Genomic DNA, 12171 nt, shown 5'->3' on the forward strand with positions numbered 1-12171 from the left:
TTATCTAGTTTTTTGAAGCATTGGTTGAAGGAATCTGAGGCCCGTGAGCCCGAGGATTGAGCTTGTTTACATATTCGTGAACAATAACATGTTTAGGCCATATAGAAACATCTATAACCTTATCAAGATGTTCCTCAGGAAGTCCAATTTTGCATGAAGATATCTTACGTCTCTGCTTAAACTTGAACTTCAAGACGGTAAGTACGGATTGAGAAACATTCAGTTTGCTGCTCAGGTAGTTTTTGACGTCATCTTCAGAAGCACCAGGATTAAGGCGGGAGACTAAAATTAGTTTTTTTTGTGCAACGCCCGATAAGGGCATGGGTACCTTTTGAGCTACTCCAGATAAGGTTGACTGTAATGGACTCGTGTTCGTATTAGCAGGCGTCAAAATTATGCCAGAGCCAACTGCAGCAACATTCAACATAGATGCCTGGTCAAAGTTGACGGGATGTAGATCAGCAGATGCGAATGGGATCGGGCGGTCCAAAAGAGTTCGCGGCAGGTGTAAGTCCAGGGGAGGCGTCTGCCGCGCAGCCGTCAGCAACAACAGTACAGGCATTACTGGTAGCTAAGCGGTAGGATCCCAGTGTTGGAACATAACCGGAGCTGACAGCAGTTGAAGCAGTAGATGAATGAGCAGCGGATTGCGGACAAGAAGATGCACCGGTGACCGGTCCGGAATCGGCAGCAACGGGAACGCGATCCGAGGTAGCGACAGCATTGTGGCAAGCAGTTGCCAGGACTCGGCCTTTAAAGTTGGATTCAGCCTTTTGAAACCGATTAAATAAGTCCTTAAATCCAGCTAGTAAGGAATGGTACTCCGAGTCAGTTTGCTTTAGGAAAGACATAATATTGACTTTAATATGATGGCAGCTGGGGCAAGTAAAATCTAGGCCAGAATTCGATTTAGTACGGTCTGCAACTAGGCCAGCACTGTGTCGTGCGGTGATTTTGCTATTTAAAAGGCAAGGTTTCATGCAGCAGGCAGACATCGTAAAATTATTGAGTTATTGACCGATATATACGTGTAGAAAACAACGTAGATGTAGAAAGCGCAGCTTGCAGTTGGTCAGTGCAAAGACATTAGAATATGAAGATGGATAACGCCATACGATTTTTTTGCACACAATTTTTTGGTGCTGGCCCTAGAGCTGGCTCCAGGCTCTCTTGCTCAAAAGCCAGAGAGAGAGCGCTCTAGAGCCAGCCGCTCTCATTCACGCATACAGAGACAGAAGACGATTGTATGTGTGCACATGTATTCTCGCGCATTGTTATTGTGCATATTTCGCTTATTGAGCAGGTTGATTATTTTTATACCCTTGTAGAGGGTATTATAATTTCAGTCAGATGTTTGCAACGCAGTGAAGGAGACGTTTCCGACCACATAAAGTATATATATTCTTGATCAACACCAATAGCCGAGTCTATCTAGGCATGTCCGTCTTTCCGTCTGTCAGTTTCTATGCGAACTAGTCTCTCAGTTTTAAACTTTCCCGAAAGTATTCTTTCTATTGCAGGTAGTACATATGTCGGAGCGAGCCGGATTGGACAACTATATCTTAAGGCTCCCATAGGAATATTCAAACAAATATAAGAAAATTCATTGTAACTTTGTAGAAAGTAGGCGTTTTGATTTTTGACAACTTAAAAACAAAATTTAATGGGCACGCTGAATCTGGAATTCCTGGAACTGCACCGAGTGAGCATTAAACTATAGGTATTTACTTTATCTGCAAGGGTATGTAAGCTTAGGCTGGCCGAAGGTAGCTTCCTTTCTTGTTGTATTTATTTTATTTCATATTTCGCTTTTAAAATAATTAAAATTATAGAATTATAATAATAACATTTATGTATGTATTTCTATATTAACTATTTCAATTATTTATGAAAAGGAGAATTACAATGGGGAAACAAAAGTCAAAATTAAATTAAAATTGAATGACACAAAATCATTTAACGAAATGTTGTTTTAATTTAAAATAATAAAAATGTAAATTGTAAAATTGTAAATTAACTTAACTAGATAATTTAGATAGTTAATATATTAATATGATTTTTAATGTTTAAAACAGTTATAATATTAATTACTTATACTGGTAAATACTTTTTAGATATATAACTACCATTAAATACATTTGATGGTGAATAGATCACGCTAAATGGTTTGTAAGACCACTTTCGAATTGGGTTGATCGAATAATACACAATTATTTCACAATAAGATTGAACGCTTTATTTCATGTCGACCGTTCGTGGTCAGAAACAAGAGAGAGAGAGAAAAATAGCAAGACCAGACCATCTCAAGAGGGAAAATCTTACATGCTATAAAATATACCAAATTATTATGATTTCTTATAGGGTTCCTCAACATCCCGGCCCACCCTGAAACTAAGTTTCTGAATTAGGCAGAATGGCAATTTTAGAAATGGGTCTAACAGGTTCTTCTGATGAAGTTCGCAGCTTTACGGCGCGTACCAGCCCGTCCTTGCCCGGGTAGACTTCAATTACGCGCGCCAAAGCCCAAGCGGCGGGGGGTGTATTTGAATCCTTGATGATCGCCATATCCCCAGTAGCAACGTTCTTCCTCTCCGTATTCCACTTAGGGCGCTGTTGAAGTGTAGTGAGGTACTCCTGATGCCATCTCTTCCAAAAGCCTTGTAGCATTGCCTGTACATTTTGCCAGTAATCCAGTCGGTTAACTGCTATGTGGCCAAGATCGTCCTCTGGAACTGATGTATAAGGGCGTCCAATCAGCAGGTGTGCGGGTGACAAGTAGGAAACCTCGGTGTCTGACGTAGCGAAGAGAGGGCGTGAATTGACGACGCACTCAATTTGAGCCAGAAGGGTGTGCATCTGCTCAAATGTGAGGATGGAATTCCCGATGACACGACGCAGATGAAGCTTTACGGAGCGAACAGCTGATTCCCATTTTCCGCCCCAGTGGGGTGCGTGCGGTGGTATGAAACTCCATTTGATACCCTCGCTGGCCAACGATTGAGTTACTTGAGTGTTATGCTGCTGTGACAGGATGAGCTTATACATGTCGTCTAACACCTTCTTAGCTCCCACAAAGTTGCGACCGTTGTCGCTGAAGATGTGGGTACACTTGCCTCGACGGGAGATAAAACGACGAAGTGCAGCGAGAAATGTCTCCGTGCTGAGATCTGTAGCCAACTCCAAATGAATTGCGGAGGTCACTAGGCAGACAAATAAGCAGATGTATCCTTTTTCCTTTCGTGGATTCCTTCCCTTGTGCACCTTGAGCAGAAGCGGTCCGGCATAGTCGCATCCAGTATTTTCAAATGGATATGCTTGACGTACCCGAACAGCTGGCAAGTCCGCCATGTATTGATCAGCTGTTTTGTGGCGTTGGCGAAAACATTTGTGACAAGAATGTGTAAGCTTTCGAATCTTGTTGCGTGCGCCAACTATCCAATATTGTTGCCGAACGATGACGAAAAGTGCTGTCACACCTGGATGAAGATGTATCCTGTGCTCGTGCTCCAAAATAAGCAGAGAAATGCGATGACCTTTTGGCAGAATAATTGGATGCTTGACTTCCTCCGGTAGTAGCGAGTTTGAGAGGCGTCCACCTACACGAAGGAGGCCGTTCTTGCAAACCATGGGTGAAAGTGTTCGAAGTGTTGACGAATTTGCAACAGCTTTTCCCCTTTTCAACAGGTGTATATCGGATGAGAAGCCTTCTTGAGCGTGCCTGAGACAATAAATGCGGGCCTCGCTGATTTCCTCAAACGTGAGTGTGAGGCTTGACGGAATCCGCTTCTTCATTCTGCTTCGATTCATAAAGCGAAGAACATAAGCAGTGCAGCGAATCAGCTTGGTCCAGGAAGATACTCGAAGCGATAGACACTCAATCGGGGACGCTTCAGGTTTAGATTCAATACGGCTGCATAGTGAAGAGGATTTCAGCCCTTCCATTATGGGCGTGTCCAAAATTGTGTTGGGATTGTTGCCACTACGAAGCTTTGAAGCAAGCAGATCGTTATGGTGTAGCCAATGTGGACCCTTCCACCACAGATCATAGCTCATGAGATTGGCTGCTAGCATTCCCCTCGATGCGCAATCGGCAGGGTTATCCTTTGAGCCAACGTGATGCCATGCGCTGCGTGGTATGACATCCAGGATCTCCGAAGTACGGTTGGCAATAAAGGTTTTCAGCTTTGATGGGGTGTGCGACAGCCACGAAAGGACAATCGTGGAATCGCACCAAGCATGCACAATTATGTCCTTGTGCTGTAAGCCCTCCTTAACAGCTCGGAGAAGGCGAATGAGCAATAGCGCTCCACAGAGTTCCAGCCGAGGAAGACTTTGTTGCTTTAGTGGCGCAACGCGTGTTTTGGCTGCCATAAGTGACACCAAGCAGGTGCCGTCTGCGTTGCTTACACGGCTGTATACGACAGCGGCATATGCCTTTATAGACGCGTCTGAAAATCCATGTAATTCGATTTTTCCCGATTCGCTGGGAACAAAACGTGGAATCCTTAGGTTTGTTATGCAGTTAATATCGTCGCGACAGGTCTGCCACCACTCAGCCAGCTTCGGTGGGAGTTTGGAATCCCAGTCCAGGTCAAGTAGCCAAAGTTCTTGGAAAAGGATTTTGAACTGTACTACCACAGGCGCCAGAATACCTAGAGGATCAAAGATTCGTGAGACATCTGACAATACTTGCCGTTTAGTAGCTTCTGGTTCCGTGGAAAGTGAAGTCTTGTAGGACAGGACGTCGTCTTGGGGATTCCAATGCATTCCTAAAACCTTCACCGCACTGGTTATTGGGAGCTCCTCTTGTATGGTGTGGCTGAGGCGGCTGCTGTTGGACACCCATTTTCCAAGCTCAAGCTTAGCCTTGGACATCAGCTGGATCAGTTCGTCGCGGCGGCTAAGTAATTCGTCTTCGGTTTCTGCGCCAGTAAGGACATCGTCTACGTAAAAGTCCTCAAGCACAATTTTTGATGCTGTGGGAAACTCATCCTGGTGGTCTCGCGCTAGTTGTTCCAGGACCCTGACAGCAAGAAACGGCGCACAGCTTGTTCCATAGGTAACTGTGCAGAGTTGAAAGTGTTGAAGAGGATCATTTGGAGCATCTCTCCATACGATCCGTTGAAAGTTGCGGTGCTTAGGGGCAACCCAGATCTGGCGAAACATTTTGACTATGTCCGCCGAAAACACAAACTTGTGCATTCGAAAGCGAAGGCATACGTGAAAAAGGTTACGTTGAATGCTGGGCCCAATGTGTAAGGCATCATTTAGAGCGTGGCCGTTTACGTCTTCAAATGACCCGTCAAAAACCACGCGCAGCTTCTTTCCTAGAACTGGGTGGTGTGGCATGTAAAACGTTTTGCCTGATGTATTGCATTCTTCTGGGGCCAGCTTACGCATATGACCTAGGCTTAGATATTCGTTCATAAACTTTGAATATTGCTTGCGTAGCTCCATATCACGCTGTAGGCGACGTTCCACAGCATAGAAGCGTGAGACAGCGCCCTGCAGGCTGTCTCCAAACTCTTGGCTTTCGTGTTTGAAAGGCAATTCAACGATGTATTTGCCGTCTGGGTCTCGGGAAAATGTGTTCAAAAAGTGCTGCTCCACCTTTTCGTGCGAAGGGTCTTGTTGTTTGTGGTCAGTGTTATCCTCGATCTCCCAAAAGCGTTGAAGAGAGGCGTTTATGTCAACAGTAGTCACGAACGTGTTAGCGGTTAATGGATGCGGCATTGCAACGGAAGTGATTATCCATCCAAAGATCGAGCTGATGGCAATAATATTTCCATCGGCGTCATATTTTTTATCACCTGACAGAACGGACCAAATTTGTTCATTTCCCAGTAAAATGTCTACTGGTGAAGATGTGTTAAAGGATGTATCGGCTAACTGGAGTCCATCGTAGATCCTTAAGGCTGTTTCGTCAATGTCGTCCCGTTGAAGTGATGATGTGATTTTGCCCAGCACATGGGCTGCGACAACAATCGTATGCAGTGACACCATTGATTTGATATGCAGCGTGGCCAATCCTCTAGTAGTTTCGGCCTTGACGGAAGATATTCCGGAAACTAGAATTCTTGAGGGTGAACGTGCGAGCCCAAGTGCGTTGACGCATCGTTCAGAAACGTATGACAGCTCAGAACCGCTATCCAAAAGAACACGGCAAATTGTGTAAGTACCTTTAGTGTTTTGGACATACACCAAAGCTGTGGGCAAAGTGCTTCTTTTGAGTCCCGGTGACTGTGTGAATGATGTGCTGTTTTGCGTCTGGGCGAACAAAGTTGATCTACATCCAGAAGTTTGAGAATTGGCCTGTGCAGTGTCCGCAGAAGCAATTGTCATGGAATCCATGTTTTCAGGATGTACAAGAGAGTGATGACGGCCATTGCAGTGCTTGCACGAATGTTTCGATTTACATTGCGAAGATCGGTGGCCAGGGCGTAGGCAATTGAAGCAAAGCGACTTTCCTTTCTCAAAGGAGCGCCGATGTTCGATGTTCAGATTTTGAAATTGAGAGCATCTATATAGCTGATGGTCAGCAGAGCCACACTTACCACAATTGCCACTGCTCACTGCAATAAGTGCGCGCTTTGTTTTGGCAGGCTTGTCTGTGTGGCTGCCGGGATCGAGTTTGATTGCCGATGTAGCTTGGCTTAATTCAAAATCCTCGCAACGATCATCAAGGAATTTAAACAAGTCTGTAACAGTTGGCGTCGCAGCGCCTCTGGTGTCCTCTATCCACTTCCTTCTAGAGTCGGGATCAATTTTAGCCAGTACAAGATGAATCACCCAGCAGTCACGGCTGGTCTCCCCAACTGCATCTAGCCCACGAATGATTTCATTGGCGCCATCAGTAAGTTTGCGTAGATTAGATACATCGCCGTTGGGGGCAGCAACCAGTTCCATGAAGGTGTCCAGTAAGGAGTTCACGATATGCCTTGGGCGGTTATAGCGTTCATTGAGGCGTTCCCATGCTGAATCATAAGCTGATTCCGTAATGGACATGTGACTAAGAAGATTGGCTGCTTCACCAACTATGAAAGATTTAAGGTAGTGAAACTTTTGAATCTTTCCCAGATGAGTCTTGTTGTGGACGGTGCTCTCGTAAATATCCTTAAAGGCTGGCCATTCCTTGTAGTCTCCACCAAAGGGTTTTATGTGGATTTTCGGCAACGGATTTTCAGATAAAGAAACTGCAGCAGGCGGCGGCGTGGCCAAGGTAGATGTTCCGTTCTCTGAAAGTCGCTGAAGGAACTCACTTTGCTGTTGCAGCAATGTGGCCATGTTGTGATCCGCTTGCGGTATGGCGCTTGGCTGAAGGTCGCTCTTTAACGACGCGAATAAGGTAAGCGCGTGCAAGTACTTCTCCTCATACGTTTGGAAGTCTTCGGTAGGATCTTCGAAACCCTCAACATTATCGTACAAGTGCATTTCGTCGGTGACCTCCTCAAGGCTTTTGAATGCTTGATTTAGCCGTTCCAGCATGGCATCGACTCCGGAGTAAGTGCTCTGTGGAGGTGGATTCTCGATGTAATTCACCAAGCGAGTTATGGTAGCCTTTAGCCGACCACGTGCTTGGATAAGACGTTTAAGCGTCTGTTGCTCCATGGTGTGCAGATTCAATTATAAAGATGCGGAAGTATTCCGGCTCTCGAAGGACCAGACAATGATGGTGAATAGATCACGCTAAATGGTTTGTAAGACCACTTTCGAATTGGGTTGATCGAATAATACACAATTATTTCACAATAAGATTGAACGCTTTATTTCATGTCGACCGTTCGTGGTCAGAAACAAGAGAGAGAGAGAAAAATAGCAAGACCAGACCATCTCAAGAGGGAAAATCTTACATGCTATAAAATATACCAAATTATTATGATTTCTTATAGGGTTCCTCAACAACATTAAATAATTTGAATTGTTAAAATAATAAATATGCTATTAAATATATTACATAATTAAGATATACTACCTAAATATAAACCAAATTTAAATGGCACAAAATCATTTATCCAAATTTTATTTTCAACGAAAAACTAAAAATGGGTAATATGTTGACAGTGTCAACATATGCTTCTTTCACAGATTATCTAGCTTTTGCTAATGAATTTCTGTACTTACTATACAGCAGTCCTCCAGCTCTCTTGTTTTTTATAGGGAGGTAATATGTCTCCTATAAGTAATTTTTCAATTTTATTAAAATATTTTATGGTTTAATTATTATTACAGTTGTCTTTTAATGTCTAATTTAATATCTAACCTTTACTTTGGTCGAAAAAAGATATGTGATATCTTCAGCAATCTTTTCGAATTTCTTGGGTTGCCAATCTATATTTTTATACCCGTTACTCGTTGAGTAAAAGGGTATATTAGATTCGTGCAAAAGTATGTAACAGGTAGAAGGAAGCGTTTCCGACCCTATAAACTATATATATTCTTGATCAGGATCACTAGCCGAGTCGATCTAGCCATGTCCGTCTGTCTGTCTGTATGAACGCTGAGATCTCGGAAACTACAAAAGCTAGAAGGTTGAGATTTTCCACGCATATTCTTGGGCTTCCTACGCAGCGCAAGTTTATTTTAGCCGAGTGCCACGCCCCCTCTAACGCCCACAATAGCCCACTAACGATTTTAAAATGTGTCTGGCGCCCACACCTTTTAAGATTTCCGAGAAGTATAAATGCAATTTTTTTTGCATATTTATACCTATCGAAGTGTAGAAGACATTTTTCAAATCGGACCATTCATTAAAAAGTTATACGCAATCAAAATTTATAAATCTATCTCCCTCCCTTAAGAAAATTAGTCGGGACACCAACCCGAGTACAGCATTCTCAGTCCCTTTAGGTGAGTGACGGGTATTAGATAGTCGGGACACGAACCCGACTATAGTATTCTCTCTTGTTGCTTATTAAATAGTCGCAAATAATTCCTGTTTGGGGCCAGGTCTTGGTTGTTAGACGTTCCTCTTTTGATTTTATACCGCCCAATTGGAGAACACGTTAGCTCAACTTCATGACTTTCCTTTATTTGAAAATGACTCAACAATAAACCCGGCTTCAAGCCAAGATAACAAATCCACAAAAGTTATCGAAAAGTTGGAACCCGGGAATCGGACCTCTTTGTATTAATATACGATTTCCACACGCGAACATCCCGCCGGCCTTGCAATGTGTTGCAACAATGCATCCGTTGGCGCCTCAAATGATCAGCATCGACATGCTCCCGAAAGCGTCCAACCGAAGACGGTGTTTTGAGCGATTGGCAGACCATCTGTACTCGGCAAGACTCCTGCGCTTATAACATCCGAATAAACATCAGCTCCTAAAACGTTAGCCACAGTGGATGGGTGATCAAACCGCTCATCAGCCAGAGTTAGGTGCTTGAACTTCTGAAAAATCCGCAGATCAATTGGAGTAGATGGCGTGCGATGGCTGAGATGCGGGTCAATCTTCAAGTAAACTTCTAGACGGAATTCTGGTGTCATTATGGACTTAATAACCGCGCTACACACTTCCTCGCGGTGAAATGCTTGTGCCATGGAGGCGTTAATCCGAGACACCGGCTCACAAGGATCGATGAGCGCTCTCGTATCGAACTGTGTCGCCCCATTGTGGACCAGGATAGATGCGGTGGGAAACACTCGGGGGCTTCTGTGTTGTAACAAAGCCGTCAGGGACGATGACGGAACCCCGGTTCCAGGCTGGACCGGCGATTGAGTCACCGATGTCGGGCTTCTAGTATGACGGGGTGACCGTGACCCAGTAGAGGGCGATCTGGACCTAGATCGTGGAAGCTCCCGCATGTGTAGCAGAGTATGATGGGCCCCGTCACACTGACGGCATTTGTTACCACTTCGGCAGGATCCACCCGAATGCTCATGAGCCAGGCAGTTAGCACAGTACCCATTGATTAGTACTGCCCTGAGCCGCTTCTCCATCGTCAATCTCAGAAACCGTACGCACTTCTTGAGAGGGTGGACGCCTCGGCAAACTCGGCAACGGTAGGAGTGAATACCTCGAGTACATTTGCGCTCATTGGCTTGTACCTGCTCTCGGCGTGGGCGTGGCGTCATGGTGATCTGAGGACGAAAACAGGATGGATGCAGGATGATCTGAATAATGAAATGAATTATGAATGAGTAAAATGAATGATGAATGAGTGAAATGACTGATGAATAAGTGAAATGAATGATGAATTAATTGATGATTGGTTATTGACTGGAAATGATTGACGAGTAGGAGGACAGGATCTGGGATTCCATTGGAAGCCAAATAGTTTTAGTGATCGGTCTTTTAATGACTCCCCGCGACGTGGTTAGATCGACCACTCGGGTCTTGTCATCGTTTCCCATGTAGATTCGCTGGACTCGAGCCACCCGTCATTCGTTTGAGGGAAGGTTGTCTTCTTTTACGACGACGAGATCGCCCACCTCAACATTCCTAGACGGGAAACGCCACTTGTTTCGCTTATGCAATTCGCTTAAATACTCCCGCTTCCATCTGACACAGAGTTGTTGGCTCTGAGCCTTGAGGCGTTGCCAACGATTTAGGATTGAGGCAGCCACTTCCTTAATCTCCGGCTCAGCGACCGAGAGTAGCGGTGCTCCAATGAGGAAATGGCCAGGTGTCAGCGCCAGCTGGTCCGTTGCGTCCTCAGAAATAGGTGCAATTGGCCTCGAATTCAGACAGGGTTCAACTTTACAAAGTAGCGTCGCGAATTCCTCAAACGTGTACTTAGACGTAGCCATAGCCTTATAAAAGTGTGCTTTAAAGCTTTTCACTCCCGCTTCCCACAGCCCGCCCATGTGGGGCGCACCGGGAGGGCTAAAACGCCACTTAAGCTGTTGATGCTGGTATGTAGCACCAATTAAGCTCTTTGTGGATTCAAGAAAATCAGAGTTCAAAGCTCTAGCTGCCCCGACGAAGGTTTTACCATTGTCGGAATGGACTTGACATGGGCAGCCTCGTCGCGCTACAAAGCGGGCAAAAGCAGCAAGAAATGCTTCGGAGGACAGATCGGATGTTGCTTCAAGATGGATTGCCTTTGTGGTGAAACATACAAATACACACACATACCCCTTTCTTATACGACACGCGCGGCCAGTAAAACTCTTAATGTCGAACGGACCCGCAAAGTCCACACCCGTGTACGTGAAAGGTCTAGAAAAGGTAACTCGCTCTGTTGGAAGATCGCCCATTAAAAGTGATTGCACCTTCTTCTTGTAGATAATGCATACTTTGCATGCGCGGATGACGGACTTTATAATATTTTGTAGTCTTGGAATCCAATATTTTGAGCGTATTAGACCTACGACGAGCTGGTTCCCACCATGTAGGGATATTTTGTGTGTGAAGCGAACCAGCAAACGAGCCAAATGGGTGGATGCTGACACTAAAATCGGATACCGTTCGTCATAAGACATGAAGTCCGATGCTTGGACCCGTCCACACGCTCGTAACACACCTCGCTTATCAATGAAAGGATTGAGATTTGCAATTGGGCTGGACAATGGAAGATGCTGTTTTTTCTCAAGAAGCCGACGTTCATCCTGATAACAAGCTTTTTGAGTTGCAAGAGTTATCGTTTCCAAAGCCTCTGCGATCTCTGACCCGGTAAGCTCTAATGAGGCCGATCGGCATGTATTTCGACAGCCCTTTATAAAGCGAATCGCGTATGCCATAACGCGCAGTGCCCTCCCCAGGTCGGAGAACCGTAAAATGGGATCTGATGGACTAGGTGGGCTAGGAATAGCAACATGAACCTTCACATTGCGTTGTTCGATCGCCGTGTCTGGAGCCGGCACCGTCGATTCTCGCCAGCTACTTTGCGGTGACTTCAACCAAACTATTCACCAACTCTGTGGCACATCCCCCCGACTTGCCAAATACGCGGGGTTATCCTCTGAGCGAACATGGCGCCAGTTGTCTAGGCTGTCTGTTCGAGCTATTTTAGCCACTCTGTTGGCTACGAAAGTAGTCCATTGACATGGAGGCTTGTTCAACCACGCCAAGACGATCGTCGAGTCTGTCCAGAAATACTTTTCGGTGACATCGAGTGGAAGTTGCGGAACAATGGCTGCTGTCAAATCGGCTAAAAGTACTGCCCCACATAACTCAAGTCGTGGCAGTGAAATAGTTTTCACCGGGGCGACCCGTGTTTTTGCCGCCA

The 12171-nt window shown here is 45.1% G+C and overlaps 1 protein-coding gene across 1 annotated transcript; it reads right to left on the minus strand.

Moving 5' to 3' along the window:
- Positions 1-458: 458 nt before the first annotated feature.
- LOC123002671 (uncharacterized) lies at positions 459-7608 on the minus strand. Its single transcript, XM_070214044.1, has 2 exons — positions 2440-7608; positions 459-836 (listed from the first exon to the last, which is right to left on the minus strand). Exons 1-2 carry the CDS (start codon positions 7606-7608, stop codon positions 459-461), a joined length of 5547 nt encoding a protein of 1848 aa, XP_070070145.1.
- Between the last annotated feature and the right edge of the window lie 4563 nt (positions 7609-12171).

Source organism: Drosophila takahashii, chromosome 2R, assembly GCF_030179915.1.
Source record: "Drosophila takahashii strain IR98-3 E-12201 chromosome 2R, DtakHiC1v2, whole genome shotgun sequence".
In the NCBI taxonomy this organism is placed as follows: Eukaryota; Metazoa; Arthropoda; class Insecta; order Diptera; family Drosophilidae; genus Drosophila; species Drosophila takahashii.

Bases quoted from the DNA above. Each gene is read 5' to 3' on its own strand.
- LOC123002671 (XM_070214044.1), bottom strand. From the start codon at position 7,608: ATGGAGCAACAGACGCTTAAACGTCTTATCCAAGCACGTGGTCGGCTA. The intron at 837-2,439 runs GTTAGACCCATT...TCTTTCCTAAAG, and splicing joins GAACTTCATCAGAAGAACCT to CAAACTGACTCGGAGTACCA.